The sequence below is a fragment of the Anomaloglossus baeobatrachus genome, chromosome 2, assembly GCF_048569485.1.
Source record: "Anomaloglossus baeobatrachus isolate aAnoBae1 chromosome 2, aAnoBae1.hap1, whole genome shotgun sequence".
NCBI lineage: Eukaryota > Metazoa > Chordata > Amphibia > Anura > Aromobatidae > Anomaloglossus > Anomaloglossus baeobatrachus.
In genome coordinates this window covers 484,093,419-484,107,695 of record NC_134354.1, presented here as the reverse complement: position 1 = coordinate 484,107,695, position 14,277 = coordinate 484,093,419, and the positions used below count along the sequence as shown (strand labels likewise).

At 42.0% G+C, this 14,277-nt stretch overlaps 1 protein-coding gene across 5 annotated transcripts in view; it reads right to left on the bottom strand.

Annotated features, from left to right (window-relative positions):
- The window catches only part of EDAR (ectodysplasin A receptor), a 206,615-nt gene that overhangs the window by 33,547 nt on the left and 158,791 nt on the right, over positions 1 to 14,277 (bottom strand). For all 5 annotated transcript variants that reach the window (XM_075336433.1, XM_075336432.1, XM_075336431.1 and 2 more), the window contains exons 6-10: positions 11,936 to 12,016; positions 8,318 to 8,446; positions 7,199 to 7,270; positions 5,874 to 5,949; positions 5,487 to 5,646 (exon numbers count right to left, since the gene is read on the bottom strand). In XM_075336433.1, coding sequence (XP_075192548.1) covers positions 5,487 to 5,646; positions 5,874 to 5,949; positions 7,199 to 7,270; positions 8,318 to 8,446; positions 11,936 to 12,016 — 518 coding nt within the window. The remainder of the gene's footprint in view (positions 1 to 5,486; positions 5,647 to 5,873; positions 5,950 to 7,198; positions 7,271 to 8,317; positions 8,447 to 11,935; positions 12,017 to 14,277) is intronic.

The window sequence follows — 14,277 nt, the reverse complement described above, 5'->3', positions numbered from 1 at the left end:
AGTGGCAGAAAATGGTCTGTCAGGTGGCACTGCTCTTATACAACCTGCCGTCCTAGATGCTGGGCCTCCATGTTAGGGCTCATGTCTACTTGCGATTAAAAAATGCCTGCGATACTCGCCCAGAAAAGTGAGTCGAGTGTCCTGCGTATCGTCTGCGTATGGTCTGCGTTTTTTTTCTCACCTAGGATCCGTATGATATGCAAGTGTCATGCGAGTGCTGTGCGAGTGTGTAGATTTTTCTCATCAAGGATCCGTGTGACATGCATATGAAATCCGTATTACATGCATATGCCATCCGTATTGCGATATTTTTCTCGCACCCATAGATTTGCATTAGCAAGTCTGGTGCGACATACGCATCCATACGCAGCATGCTGCGATTTGATCCTCAGCACAGTGAGAGCTGAGTAAAAAATAGCAAAAGGACACTGCTCCATAGATTAACACTGGTGCGATTTTTAATCGGATCTTACTCGCACATGAAAATCTCAAGTGGACAAGAGCCCTTATGCTCATCATTGCACAAGGTTAAAAATACTGAGATAATAGCACTGCCCTATTAATACAAGAAGTCTACAGCCAGATCAAATTATCATCACTCAACTAAATATCATGCAAAATACCCTTTCCATTGTGGATAGAAAGTGTAATGGATTTGGCTATTGAAGAAACCTGTACTGTAGATGCATACAGTACATTGATAGCATAGTATCCAATTTAATTTTTTTTATTGCAAATATGTATCATGCGCCCGCTTTATCATAAGGGCTCTTGCATATGTTGGCACACAGATGTAAGGAGATAGACATACTGTCCCCGTTCCCTCTCCAAGATATTAGTGTTGTTGTATAATGTAAAGTGTAATCTTCATTGCATCAAACGTTACAAGTATTGGTAATTTGAATTGTGATAGTGTGTATGTACTGTTGTATTGTGTTATGTTGACAGTAGATCAAGAAACAGTTAATGTTTACGACTAGCCCATAGTGGGAGGGGCTAGTGCACAGGGACAGTGACGGGTTTTTGTAAGAACATCAGATAGCACCCAACGAGTGACAAAAGCAGAGCTAAGTTGCAGTGCCACGTGAAGTGTGTGTTCCTAGAGCAAGAGGAGATCAAGGACATGGATAACGAGATCCAAAGTACAGAGACAAAGAGTGAGTATCCGAGAGACAGTTAAATGCCAGAGACAGGTCAGAGTACTGCCCAAAGGACTAAGTGACTGAGTGGAGAAGGGTCCAAAGAGAGGATGCCTTAACAGAATGGGTCAGAGTTTACACCTCATAAAGATAGCTTGCAAAACGGAACCGAACATGAGACGAAGTGAATGTCCTGGGTGGGAGTTATCTAAGTGTCACAAAGCTATAAGCTAGGTTTAGCCATACTGGCAAATTATACTTTTAAGAAGGAGAAGACACAGAACTGGAGGAATAAAATATGACTTTCATGGACTGTACTATGGTGCTAGGCTGGGTAGTGGTAGAACAAGTGAGATGAGTGTAGGCTTGAACAGACGTGGAAGAATTAAAAAGACTGTGTATAAGGATACTCAGTGTTAATGAAACAGACCAGAAGATATGTGAATCGCTATCTTATGTACATAGTTGTTATCACACTACTGTTGAGAAAAGGTACTCTCACACTAAACAACATCGCAACATCGCTGCTGAGGCACAACTTGCTAGCGATGTTGCTGTGTGTGACATCCAGCAACAACCTGGCTCCTGCTGTGAGGTCGTTGGTTGTTGCTGAATGTCCTGGACCATTTTTTAGTTGTTGCTCTCCCGCTGTGAAGCACACATCGCTGTGTGTGACAGCAAGAGAGCAACAACTGAATGTGCAGGAAGCAGGGAGCCGGCTTCTGCGGACGCTGGTAACCAATGTAAACATCGGGTAACCAAGAAGCCCCTTCCTTGGTTACCCGATATTTACCTTCGTTACCAGCGCCTGCCGCTCTCAGCTGTCAGTGCCGGCTCCCTGCTCTCTGCACACGTAGCTGGAGTACACATCGGGTAATTAACCCGATGTGTACTGTGGCTAGGAGTGCAGGGAACAGGGAGTCGGCACTGCCAGTGTGAGAGCGGCGGACGCTGGTAACGAAGGTAAATATCGGGTAACCAAGGGAAGGGCTTCTTGGTTACCCGATGTTTACCGTGGTTACCAGCGTCCGCAGAAGCCGGCTCCCTGCTGCCTGCACACGTAGCAGAGTACACATCGGGTAATTAACTGTGGCTAGGTGTGCAAGGAGCCAGCGGTGTGCGCTGGTAACCAAGGTAAATATCGGGTTGCTTACCCGATATTTACCTTAGTTACCAAGCGCAGCATACTTCCACGTGTACCGACGCTCCAGCGATCCCTGCCAGGTCAGGTTGCTGGTGGGATCGCTAGAGCGTCGCTTAGTGTGACATCTCACCAGCGACCTCCTAGCAACTTACCAGCGATCCCTATCAGGTTGTATCATTGTTGGGATCGCTGGTAAGTTGTTTAGTGTGACTGGGCCTTAAGGGGTACTTCTCACACAGCGAGATCGTTAGCGAGATCGCTGCTGAGTCACAGGTTTTGTGACGTACCAGTGACCTCATCAGCGATGTCGCTGTGTGTGACACTGAGCAGTGACCTGGCCCCTGCTGTGAAATCGCTGATCGTTACACACTGCTCTGGCCCATTTTTTGGTTGTTGCTCTCCCGCTGTGAAGCACACATCTCTGTGTTTGACAGCAAGAGAGCAATGATCTGAATGTGCAGGGAGCAGGGAGCCGGCTTCTGCGGACGCTGGTAACCAAGGTACACATCGGGTAACCAAGCAAAGGCTTTGCTTGGTTACCTGATATTTACCTTGGTTACCAGTGTCCGCAGCTTCTAGAAGCCGACTCCCTGCTCCCTGCACACGTAGCCAAGGTACACATCGGGTAACTAAGTGAAGCGCTTTGCTTAGTAACCCGATGTGTACCCTGGCTACGAGTGCAGGGACCCAGCGCTAAGCAGTGTGTGCTAGTAACCAGAGTAAATATCGGGTAACCAAGCAAAGCATTTTGCTTAGTTACCCGATATTTACCTTGGTTACCAAGCACAGCATCGTTTCCACGAGTCGCTGCTGACTGGTGGCTGGTCACTGGTCGCTGGTGAGATCTGCCTGATTGACAGCTCATCAGCGACCATGTAGCGACGCACCAGTGATCCTGACCAGGTCATATCGTGGTCGGAATCACTGGTACGTCGTTTAGTGAGACGGTACCCTAAAGCAACATTTTTAAACAACTGGTGGTATTTCTCTGATGAACTGAAGACGCAGGCGTCACCTCATGCTACGCTACACAGATTTTACATGAACAGAATAAAAAACTTTATATGTTTATTTATGTCTATATGATATATAGAGGTTTAAAAGGGCCTGTATGGATTTATGGCTACTGTATTATTACTCTGAACACAAAATATAAAAAACAATCAAAAACTCGTATGTATCTGTAAATAATACCATGAAAAATTACTTACACTACAAAACTATAGCACTAAGAATGAAAAATTAATTACCGTATATTCTAAATTTAAACTGAGTGCAGGATATATAAACTGCACTTCTACTGTACATCTAAGAACCAAGCCTCTTGCATTGATATAATCATAGACAAATTAATAAGCCTGTCTACTTTTGATAATATGATTTGAGAAATATGTTCTATGGTGATTAAACTAGGAGTGTTGCTTGTAGAGAAGGATCTAGGTATACTTGTAGATTACAGACTAAATAACATCATGCAATGTCAATAAGAAGCTTTTAGGGCCAGCAGGACATTGCCATGTATTATGAGAGATGACCTTATGTGACAGAGATGAAATTGTAGCACTCTACTAAGCATTAGTGCCAACTCATCTGGAATATGCAAGTATTCTTGGCACCAGTTCATGGTAAGGATGGCCTGAAGTTAGAAAAGGTAAAAAGAAGAGCGACAAACATTAGTGGCATGGAGGATCCTCGTTATGAGGAAAGATAATTACATTTATTTAGTGTTCTAAAGGGTATTCTAAGGGGAGGTTATGAGTAATTCAAACAAGTACATAAAAGTGTAGTCAAAGTTGTTTAATGTAAAACCTCCTCAAAAGACAAGGGAGCACTTCCTCTGTTTGCAGAATGAAAAGTGTAATCTCCAGAGGAGTCGTGGTGTCTTTACCATAAAAACTCCCGTGGAATAGCTTTCCTATCTAGATGCTTTTTAGAAGAAAATAACAAATAATGATGTAAATATATAAAGTGTAAAGTTCTTTTCTGAATTTTTGGTTCAGTGCATTGATAGTATGTGACATGTGACCCTTTCCCTGTGTCATTTCCCATTTCTTGGTTGAATTTTAACAACATTTATCTTTTTTCAACCGTATTAACTATGTACCTATGTAATATAAGCCAGTAGAGCCGGCAATGTTGGTTAATCATTGATAAGGGAAGACTGTGTAGTGCAGTGCAGCAATGGCTGTTTCTAGAAATTTGTACTTGAGGAAACACACACTTAGGTTTGATCATATGAGCAGAGATACCAAACTGGCAATCACACCTGAGCGTAAAATAAAAATACCATGGTAAGTGGAGAGGAGGTGTCCTGGTATATATTTTGTATCATGATCCATTACTTTCAGGTTCTCTCTCTGAGTATATTTTGAAAATGATACTAGATGTGGTTTCGTCTAAAGGCAATTTATAGATGTATCATTTTGCATGATATTCTGGTGTGTGATAATTTCCACATCACATAGTACACAATTGGTGCTTCTAGTAATAAATGTCCTTAAAGGGAACCAATCACCAGGATTTTCCTATATAAGCTAAAGCCAGTGCTATACTGGCACTATCAGGCTCATTCTCAGTCAGTTGCACTGGAGTAGATAATATATTCATAGTTATCCTCTCCCTTTGTTAGAATTAGCATAAGTATTATACAAACGATTCACTTTGTCTCTTACAGGACCTGTGTGAGGTCATACCCATGTGACCTGGTATCCAGCTTTGTTGGCTGAGGCCCCGCCCCTTCTGGTCACATGGGTATGACCTCACACAGGTCCTTCAACAGACAAAGTGAATTGTTTGTATAATACTTATGCTAATTCTAACAGAGGGAGGGGATAACTATGAATATATTATATGCTCCTTTGCTGCTGTCACTCAACAAGCAGCTAATTTTATAAACTTTACTTTTTTTGGATTTCAAATCTTAAACATCTGAGCTGACTACTAATGGTATTTAGAGAATCAGCCTGATAGTGCCAGTATAGCACTGGCTATAGGTTATATATGAAAATCCTGGTGATTGGTTCCCTTTAAGCCCTGTGCTTTCCCACATCTCAAGTGACTGTACCACACTGCCCGCCTGCCCGTCTTGATAGGGACTTTGGCCTATATATTATGGTTCTTGGCAGTGCAGGTTTGGAACAATGACTAAATAAACTCCAGATAATAACATATGCTGATCTTTTTCATATGTGAAAGATTCTTACCCCAGTCAGTTTATTATTTGCAGTTGATTTATCCCTTGCCAAGTGAACTAAGGATAGTAGACAGAGTTCAGGTGTCCCTTGTTTGTCCAACGCTGCTTCCTCATCGCTATCTATGCTGCGACTCAGAAGATGTTCATTCTCAGAAGAGGCGTCATTTTCACTGGGCAAAGATAATAAAACAATTTACATTTCCATTCTTCATACCACTATCATCTCCCCAAATCACCCATTACTTTATACATGAAAATTAGAAAGAGGCAATAGGTATCTTTCTAGAAAATGAACATGTTTTTATTGCTGATTTTGGCCAGAAACTTTGAGAAAAGACTCTAATCTTCACATGAAATCTATTATAGATAAATAGTTAAGGACATGACCACCTCTCACCTTTTTTCAGTTTTTGTCTGTGTTTCTGAGAGCTTTTCAAATTCATCTTTTTCGGCATAAATGACAACATTTTCTGCTGTAAAACATGATTCAATTCTAGGTTTTATTACCTGTGTACTTATTGTCTAACTGTATCACTCAATAACTCATGAAGCCTGTTAGACGTTTGGCTAGAAGTACTGGCAGGATTTAGGTGAGCATTCATATGCTTGCTATGCAGTCTCCAATGTGGCAAGTACAATTATTATGTTTTCCCAGACTAAATGGGCAACATAGTCAAATGTAACGGACAGGCAAAATCATTATAGACAAACTGGAAAATCAAAATAAACTATTATGATTGAACATATCAGCAGATTTTACAACAAAAATGTATTTACAGCCACAATAACCTACATAAGCTCTTTCACCACATTAAATTTAGATATGATCTAATATTATCTCTTTTCTACTGGTTGGTTGTCATAATGCAGAGGTGACTGAAATTGTGCCGGCTGCCCCTCTATGACTGAAAGCCAGAGGCTTGAGGGAGGAATAAGTTAATTTCCTCCAGACAGTGGGGCTCTCAGTGCAGCAGCCATGGATCTTTGGAGTGCTATTAGCCTGCAGTTTACCTCTAGATCTGTAGGTTAATAGTGTTTTGGGAAGTGACAAGTTCCCTTTAAAGGGGTAATCCCATCTCCAGGATCCTATTCCAATATGTAGTAAGTGTAATAATAATAATATTAGCAAATATCTTCAATAACGTAGTATAGTTCTTCTGAAAAGTTACATCTCTTACCTCTTGTGAACAACATTACAGTAGTTTAGGTATCCAAGGTTATGGCCATGCATATAGGGACAGTTAGTTGGTAGTGGTTGTAACCATGCATACCTAACCTACAATGCCCTGCACATGAAGTAAGTGACATAGCTTATCATGAAAACTAGACTACATTTATAATTGTATGTATTTGCTAATATTCTTATTAATACACCTACTACATATTGAGATTGGATCTTAGAAATGGAAATACCCCTTTAATACTAACATAGGTTTGGTGGATTAGCGATAAGTAAAGGACAGATGGAAAAGAATATGGCTGCAGGGTCAGATTATACTGGGATTGTTTTGTGCTTGTTACTATGGAGACACATGGGTCTGCCTAGAAGCTGTAGACACAAAATGATAGGAAATCATACAATTGCGGTTACCCGCTTCCACTGTTGTTATTTTGAATGCTTTAACAATAAATCATGGTTATTTATAAATGTAAAGAGACTTTTTTTAAGTGTAAAAGTTAAAAAGAGATGCAATTGTTGTTAGCGTTTGTACACAAACTAACCTGGAACTTCCTTTTTTTCTTCTTGAGGAATGTCTTGAGCTTCTACATTCTTTGTATGTATTGTACAGCATGCTGATGAACAGACAGATTAAAATAAATCTAAGTATTGGTATATCTAAGTATTTTTTCTTTACTTATATATCCAGAACATAAAATAATATGGTAATGTAGCACCCCTGAGGCTTCAGTCGCCACAAGGTACTGCACCTCACTTAAGGTGTGGTACTCACCACGAAACCGGGCAGGGCCACCAGTGACATCCCAGTGACATCCCCCAGACCCGATATCACCAGCCCTGGCGACTAGTAAACAGTTAACTCCTTGCCCTGTGGGTGCTACAGTAACACATAGTATTGTGTAATGCAAAACAAAATGGTCTACAGCTTCAGATAGAAAAGTATCCCTACTTAGTTTTAGATATCTTTAGAAATATTAGGTTCCTTCAGGGACAAGTTATAAAGGAAATTAGTCATCGGGTTTTTGCTATCTAATCTGAGAGCAGCATACTGTAGGAAAAGAGACCCTGATTCCAACGATTCATCACTTAGTATACTGGGTACAGCAGTTGTGACAGAATCAGAGTTCTTAGATGTAGCATGTGGTAGAGCTCAGTAAGCTAACCCCATCAACACCACAGCTTTCTGTGTAGATTGTCTATAGAGAGGGAGCTGCTTATCACAGGAGGGCGTGGTCAGTCTAGCAGGCACATGAGCTGTAATCCTTGTAGTGATAATCCCCTTGTGATAATACTTTCATTGTATGTAAACAACAGCACACAGCCTAATTAGTGACACATTGCTAAAATCTATGTTTCAGCCTCTGTCTCCTACAAATTACATAGCAAAACCTTGTTGAAAGATTCCCTTTAAGCACAACAATGCATCCAGCTGAGCTTTGGAGTTTCTATTATAAACAGAAGCCACAATTCAGATGTGACTAAAGACTGAAACATACCTAGTGACACATCAGTTTTATGGTTTCTATGTACCTCTAAATTCAACTATACTAAGAGGTGTATCCTACTGTAACCAAAAATTATAATATATCAGTGAGACTACTACAGTACTTCTAAAATATTGTATTTTCCTCTGATTCTTATTAATCACTTATTGCCCTTACCTCGTGCCGAAGGCTTGGTCTTGACAATGTAAAACATGATGATGAGGACTATAGCAATGGCCATGATGAATATTGTGGACATTGCAATGATAAGAGCAGTTGCCAAATGTCCTTGTCCTGGGATATCAACTAAAATATAAGAAATACTTTTCTTTATTAAAAACTAGAAATAGGCCCGCTGCAGTGCGGTGAAATGAACATTTGTCTATGCTTGGTGGTGCTGACAGGAGCAGTTGACATGTGTCACACTGTTTGCACTTTTCAATATATCTGTTGTATGTCATCCCTCTGCACTTGTGTATTGTATGTGTTGAGTCATTTGACCTTTCACCCCCGTGCACTGTCTCTTTCTTGTTGTGCTCTGTATATTGGTATCTGGTGTTGTGTTCACTATGTGGTGTCTCCCCTGTGTGCTGTGTGTGCGTGTACACTATATGGTCTCTTGTAAGCTATTGTGACTATAATTGGAGGTGGTACATTGTTTTCTGCAGTTTGATGTGTGTGATTGTCCGATCCCAAAGTGGCCAAAAATCACAAAGGAAGTGAGAGGATACAATTTATTCACATGTCAAAAATAATGGCAAAGCTTCTTACTTTTACATAACTGTAACAGAAAGACAATAAATATAAATGTTATTATATTATATTTGTATGTATTACGTATATTGATGTAAATATATTATTTATGTATGTACGTATGGGTAAACTATGTATATCTTTATCTATAATGTCTCCTCGATCTATATATATATATATATGTCTATTTATCTATCATCTATGTTTATCATATTAAGAAATTATATATCTATGTATTTAGCTGTGTGACAGCAGTCGGGGAGGCCCCATGCTGGGAGGTGTAGTTCCTTCCTTTAATTTTATAACATGAACATGCTGGGAGCTATAGTTCCCGTTGTCTGTGTACATATGTGTGTATATGGCTGTACGCTGTGTGTACGTTTCGTCTGTGTACATGTGTGTGTATATGGCTGTATGCTGAGTACGTGTTGTCTGTGTACGTGTTTGTGCATATATGGCTGTACGCTGTGTATACGTGTCGTCTGTGTACATGTGTGTGTATATGGCTGCACGCTGTGTGTATGTGTCGTCTGCGTACATGTGTGTGTTTATGGCTGTACACTGTGTTCGTGTCATCTGTGTACATGTGTTTGTGCATATATGGCTGTATGCTGTGTGTATGTGTCATCTGTGTATATGTGTGTATATATGGCTGTACGTTGTGTGTACATGTAGTCTGTGTATATGTGTGTGTATATGGCTGTATGCTGTGTGTACGTGTCATCTGTGTACATGTGTGTATATATGGCTGTATGCTGTGTGTACGTGTCGTCTGTGTACATGTGTGTGTATATGGCTGTACTCTGTGTGTACGTGTTGTCTGTGTATATGTGTGTATATGGCTGTACGCTGTGTGTACATGTCGTCTGTGTATATGGTTGTACGCTGTGTGTATGTGCCGTGTGTGTATATGGCTGTACGCTTTGTGTAGGTGCCATCTGTATGTGTATATGGCTGTACGCTGTGTGTAGGTGGCGTCTGTGTGTGTATATGTGTGTGTGTATGCTGTACGCTGTCTGTAGGAGGCATCTGTGTGTATATGTGTGTGTATATGGCTGTATGCTGTGTATAGCTGGCGTCTGTGTGTATATGGCTGTACACAGTGTGTAAATGGCGTCTGGGTGTATGTGTGTGTGTATATGGCTGTATGATGTGTCTAGGTGTTGTCTGTGTGTGTATATATGTGTATATGGCTATACGCTGTGTGTAGGTGGCATCTGTGTGTATATGTGTGTGTATATGGCTGTACTCTGTGTGTAGGTGGCGTCTGTGTGTGTGTATATGTGTGTGTATATTTGGCTGTACGCTGTGTGTAGGTGGCATCTGTGTGTGTATATATGTGTATATGGCTTTATGCTGTGTGTAGGTGGCATCTGTGTGTTTGTGTGCGTATATGGCTGTACGCTGTGTGTAGGTGGCGTCTGTGTGTGTGTGTGTATATGTGTGTATATTTTGCTGTATGCTGTGTGTAGATGGCATCTGTGTGTGTATATATTTGTATATGGCTGTATGCTATGTGTAGGTGGCATCTGTGTGTATATGTGTGTGTATATGGCTGTACGCTGTGTGTAGGTGGCGTATGTGTGTGTGTATATGTGTGTGTATATTTGGCTGTACGCTGTGTAGGTGGCATCTGTGTGTGTATATATGTGTATATGGCTGTATGCTGTGTGTAGGTGGCATCTGTGTGTTTGTGTGTGTATATGGCTGTACGCTGTGTGTAGGTGGCGTCTGTGTGTGTGTATATGTGTGTATATTTGGCTGTACACTGTGTGTAGATGGCATCTGTGTGTGTATATATTTGTATATGGCTGTATGCTATGTGTAGGTGGCATCTGTGTGTATATGTGTGTGTATATGGCTGTATGCTGTGTGTAGGTGGCGTCTGTGTGTGTATGTGTGTGTGTATATGGCTGTACGCTGTGTGTAGGTGGCATCTGTGTGTTTGTGTGTGTATATGGCTGTACGCTGTGTGCAGGTGGCGTGTGTGTGTGTGTAGTTAGGGCCTGGAAGCCGGAGCATTGTGGCCACAGTATCGGGGACTCACCGGAAGCTGCGTAACGTGCATGTCACTGCACCTGCGCAACTTTCACTGGCGCGGTGAATGCTAGAATAGGTGGTCATCCACAACTGATGATTATGAATGTAGATGGTAGAGGGGACTCAGTGAAATGCTAAACTATGACAATCAAAAAATAGGAAAGTATCAAAATGTCCCATTGATTTCTCAGTATGTAGATTCTATCTATCTATCTATCTATCTAAAAGTGAGTACACCTCACATTTTTGAAAATATTTTATTATATCTTTTCATGGGACAACTCTGAGGATGACACTTTGATACAATGTAAAGTAGTCAGTGTACAGCTTATATAACAGTGTAAAGTTGGTGCCCTCTAAATAACTCAACACAGAGCCATTAATGTTTAAACCGCTGGCAACAAAAGTGAGTACATCCCTAACTGAAAATGGTTAAATTGTGCCTAAAGTGTCAATATTTTGTGGGGCCACCATTATTTTCAAGCACTACCTTAACAATGTTGGGCATGGAGTTCACTAGAGCTTCACAGGAGTCACTGTAGTCCTTTTCCGCTCCTCCATGACAACATCATGGAGCTGGTGGATTTTTTCCAGAAACATGCAACAATGGATGTTGCTGAGAGAAAATTGCAAATCTGCCTTTGTAGTGCCCATACATTGCAGTGCCCATAGATTGTTCATGGCTCGTGTTTTTTGTGACATGCGCCTCTTAATTAAAGCGCACTCTCCTCACTACAGAAATGCGAAACATGTGGTTGCTAAATTTGTTTCAAGCACATTGCTGGGCTCAGAAGATAGGGGGTCATGTGAATTTGGGTGTGCAGATTTTTCTGGTTTTCTTATTGGAGGAATTGACTTGGGGAGGTGTATCTCTATGCAACCACCTGTATACTATACTCTGCTGTGAGTTAATAAAATAGTACAGTGCACTACCGGCTAATGTAATATTTTGTTATACTAATGCACAGATAATATGACCAACTTCTATTTCTCCCATCTTACCTTTATGGGCATGTTGGAAGGGTGACGTAGTGCTGGAGTCCATAACTCTTGTGGAACTCCCAGGTACATGGTGTTGAGTACCTGAAAAAAAAAATCAAAACTTGACTGCCAAGAGTAGGGTTCACATTCATGTAACACCAAGTTATATACAATGGCTGTAGTTGTAGAAGAGTAAAATATTCCATAGATTCTCTTTTAAAGTCAGCATTAACTAGAAAAAATCCATAGATAATCTAATTCGATGTGGCAGTTTTCTTTCTTTCCTAAACAGTGATGAATTCGTTCCATGTATATAGGTGTTAAAAGTAGCTTTTGGAGAATACCCAAAATAAGCACAAGACTTAGTATTGAGTTTCTCCACAAACGTGTCATTAGGGATTGCCATCCACATAAAGGGTATCTATAAAACAATGAAATGCCGACACAGCATTCAACATACCTATAAAATTAGATGAAAGGCCAAAACAAAATGTGTAACGGCAATTAGCACTCTCCATTCATAAAGTAACAATGGTAGAGCCTACAACAAATTCACAAAATGGGATAACGCTAACAAGTGGCAACACATCATTTTTATATACACTTTATGTTTACAAAATCGCAAATAGGAGCTGATGTCAATATTGTCTGAGGAGGTAGTAGAGCAGCTAGTTTGAAATGTTCGTCTGACATACTGTGCATTGTGTATCCCCCTTACATGTTTGTATCATCATACTGCATTATGGTCTTTGAAAATACTGAATAAGATCAAAAGAATTGGGCATTGAAATTCAGCATGCCAGATCCTTTATTCCCTCGATAATCAGGGGGTCCCCATAAACATAGGGCAGATGGCCTCTGAAATGAAATCGTCATTTTCAGCACAACCTGCTCTAATTTGTATGGGCACCATACTTTGTATGGGCCATAGACACAACAACTGTGAGCAGTTCTGGATATTTAGATATTTGCTGTCTGATTATTTTTGGGAACAAGCAAATACTATAAATTGTACTGTGATTGCCCCTTCATTTTTAAAGGGGTTATCCGGCTTCTTTTTCCTTTTTTTGTAATTTCACTATTGGGGCAGGTAGATAGATAGTAACTATCTACCTGCCCTGCTGTCAGCCCCTCTCCCTGGGCTCAGAGCGGTCATGTGACCGCTCCTGCCGTGATTTTGCTGCTTCCTCTGACGACACGTCGACAGGGGCAGGACATTGTTGACAAGCATCACAGCCACTTCGTGTTGCACCCTGCTGGGCATGTACCATGTGTGGAATCTCCACCCCCCTCCACAGCACCCTCCCACACATTCCATAGTGCAGTGGTCTAAGACGCTGCCGGTAGGCTGCATGCGGCCCTTGATCCTTCTTGCGTGCTGCAGGCAGTGACCGCTGACCGCTGCCTGTGCTGGGGGCCGCTGACAGCACTTTATAACAGGGGACAGAAACCTCGGTTCTGTGCATATGGGAGCTCTGTATGCAGCTACTGCAATGATCAGCCACCAGCAGCGGATCACTGGAGAAGCTGTATACAGAGCTTGTCCTGCGCAGTGCCCAGGAATCTGTCCTCTTATATAAAGCGCTGTCAGAAGCAGGACACCGAGAGAACCAGGACAGGTGAGAAGGAGTTGTTTTTGTTTTTTTTCCATATGTGAAGTATGGCAGAATAGGGGACATTACTACATGATGGAAGAGGACCAGGAAAGGGGCCATTACTATAGGATGAGCAGGATGGGCACAATGATGGGGCACAATACTATAGGATGTTACACGTCGTGGCTCTCCTGTTGCAAGGAATGAGGTGGTCCCCCATTCCTTGTCTGCCACGAGCCCTCCTGCGCAGCAGCGCCAAAGGTCTAGGAGACTGCGCGGTCTGCAGGAGTTGCCTCCTCAGAGACCTAGCAGAAGGGTGACACCTAGTGGTTCTCCCCTTGCAAGGAATGGAGCGGTCTCCCATCCCTTGCCTGCCACAAGCTCTCCTGCTCAGTATCACAGATGCTCTGGGAGGTTGCGCAGTGTGCAAAGAATAGATGCTCAGGGAAGCAGCAAGACTTCCCATGTCTCTGCACATTGTGAAACCGAGGATCCCGCCTTTATGACCCAGAGGCAGGAAGATGAGCATGTGCTCCACGTGACGTCTTCTGATTCGCTCACTGATATCACACGGCCCCATGACGAGGCTGGTGATGTACTGAATCCTGACTGGCTGGGCCAGGACGTCACGAACCCTGATTGGGTCACGCCCGTCTCGCGTCCGCCCTTGGGTGGAGCTGCACCTCCTTAAAAGCTCCCCCTGCCATCATGGCGGTGCGCGACCGTCCTTCTATGTTTGGATGTCTGGCAGCGTGCTGCCACGCCACT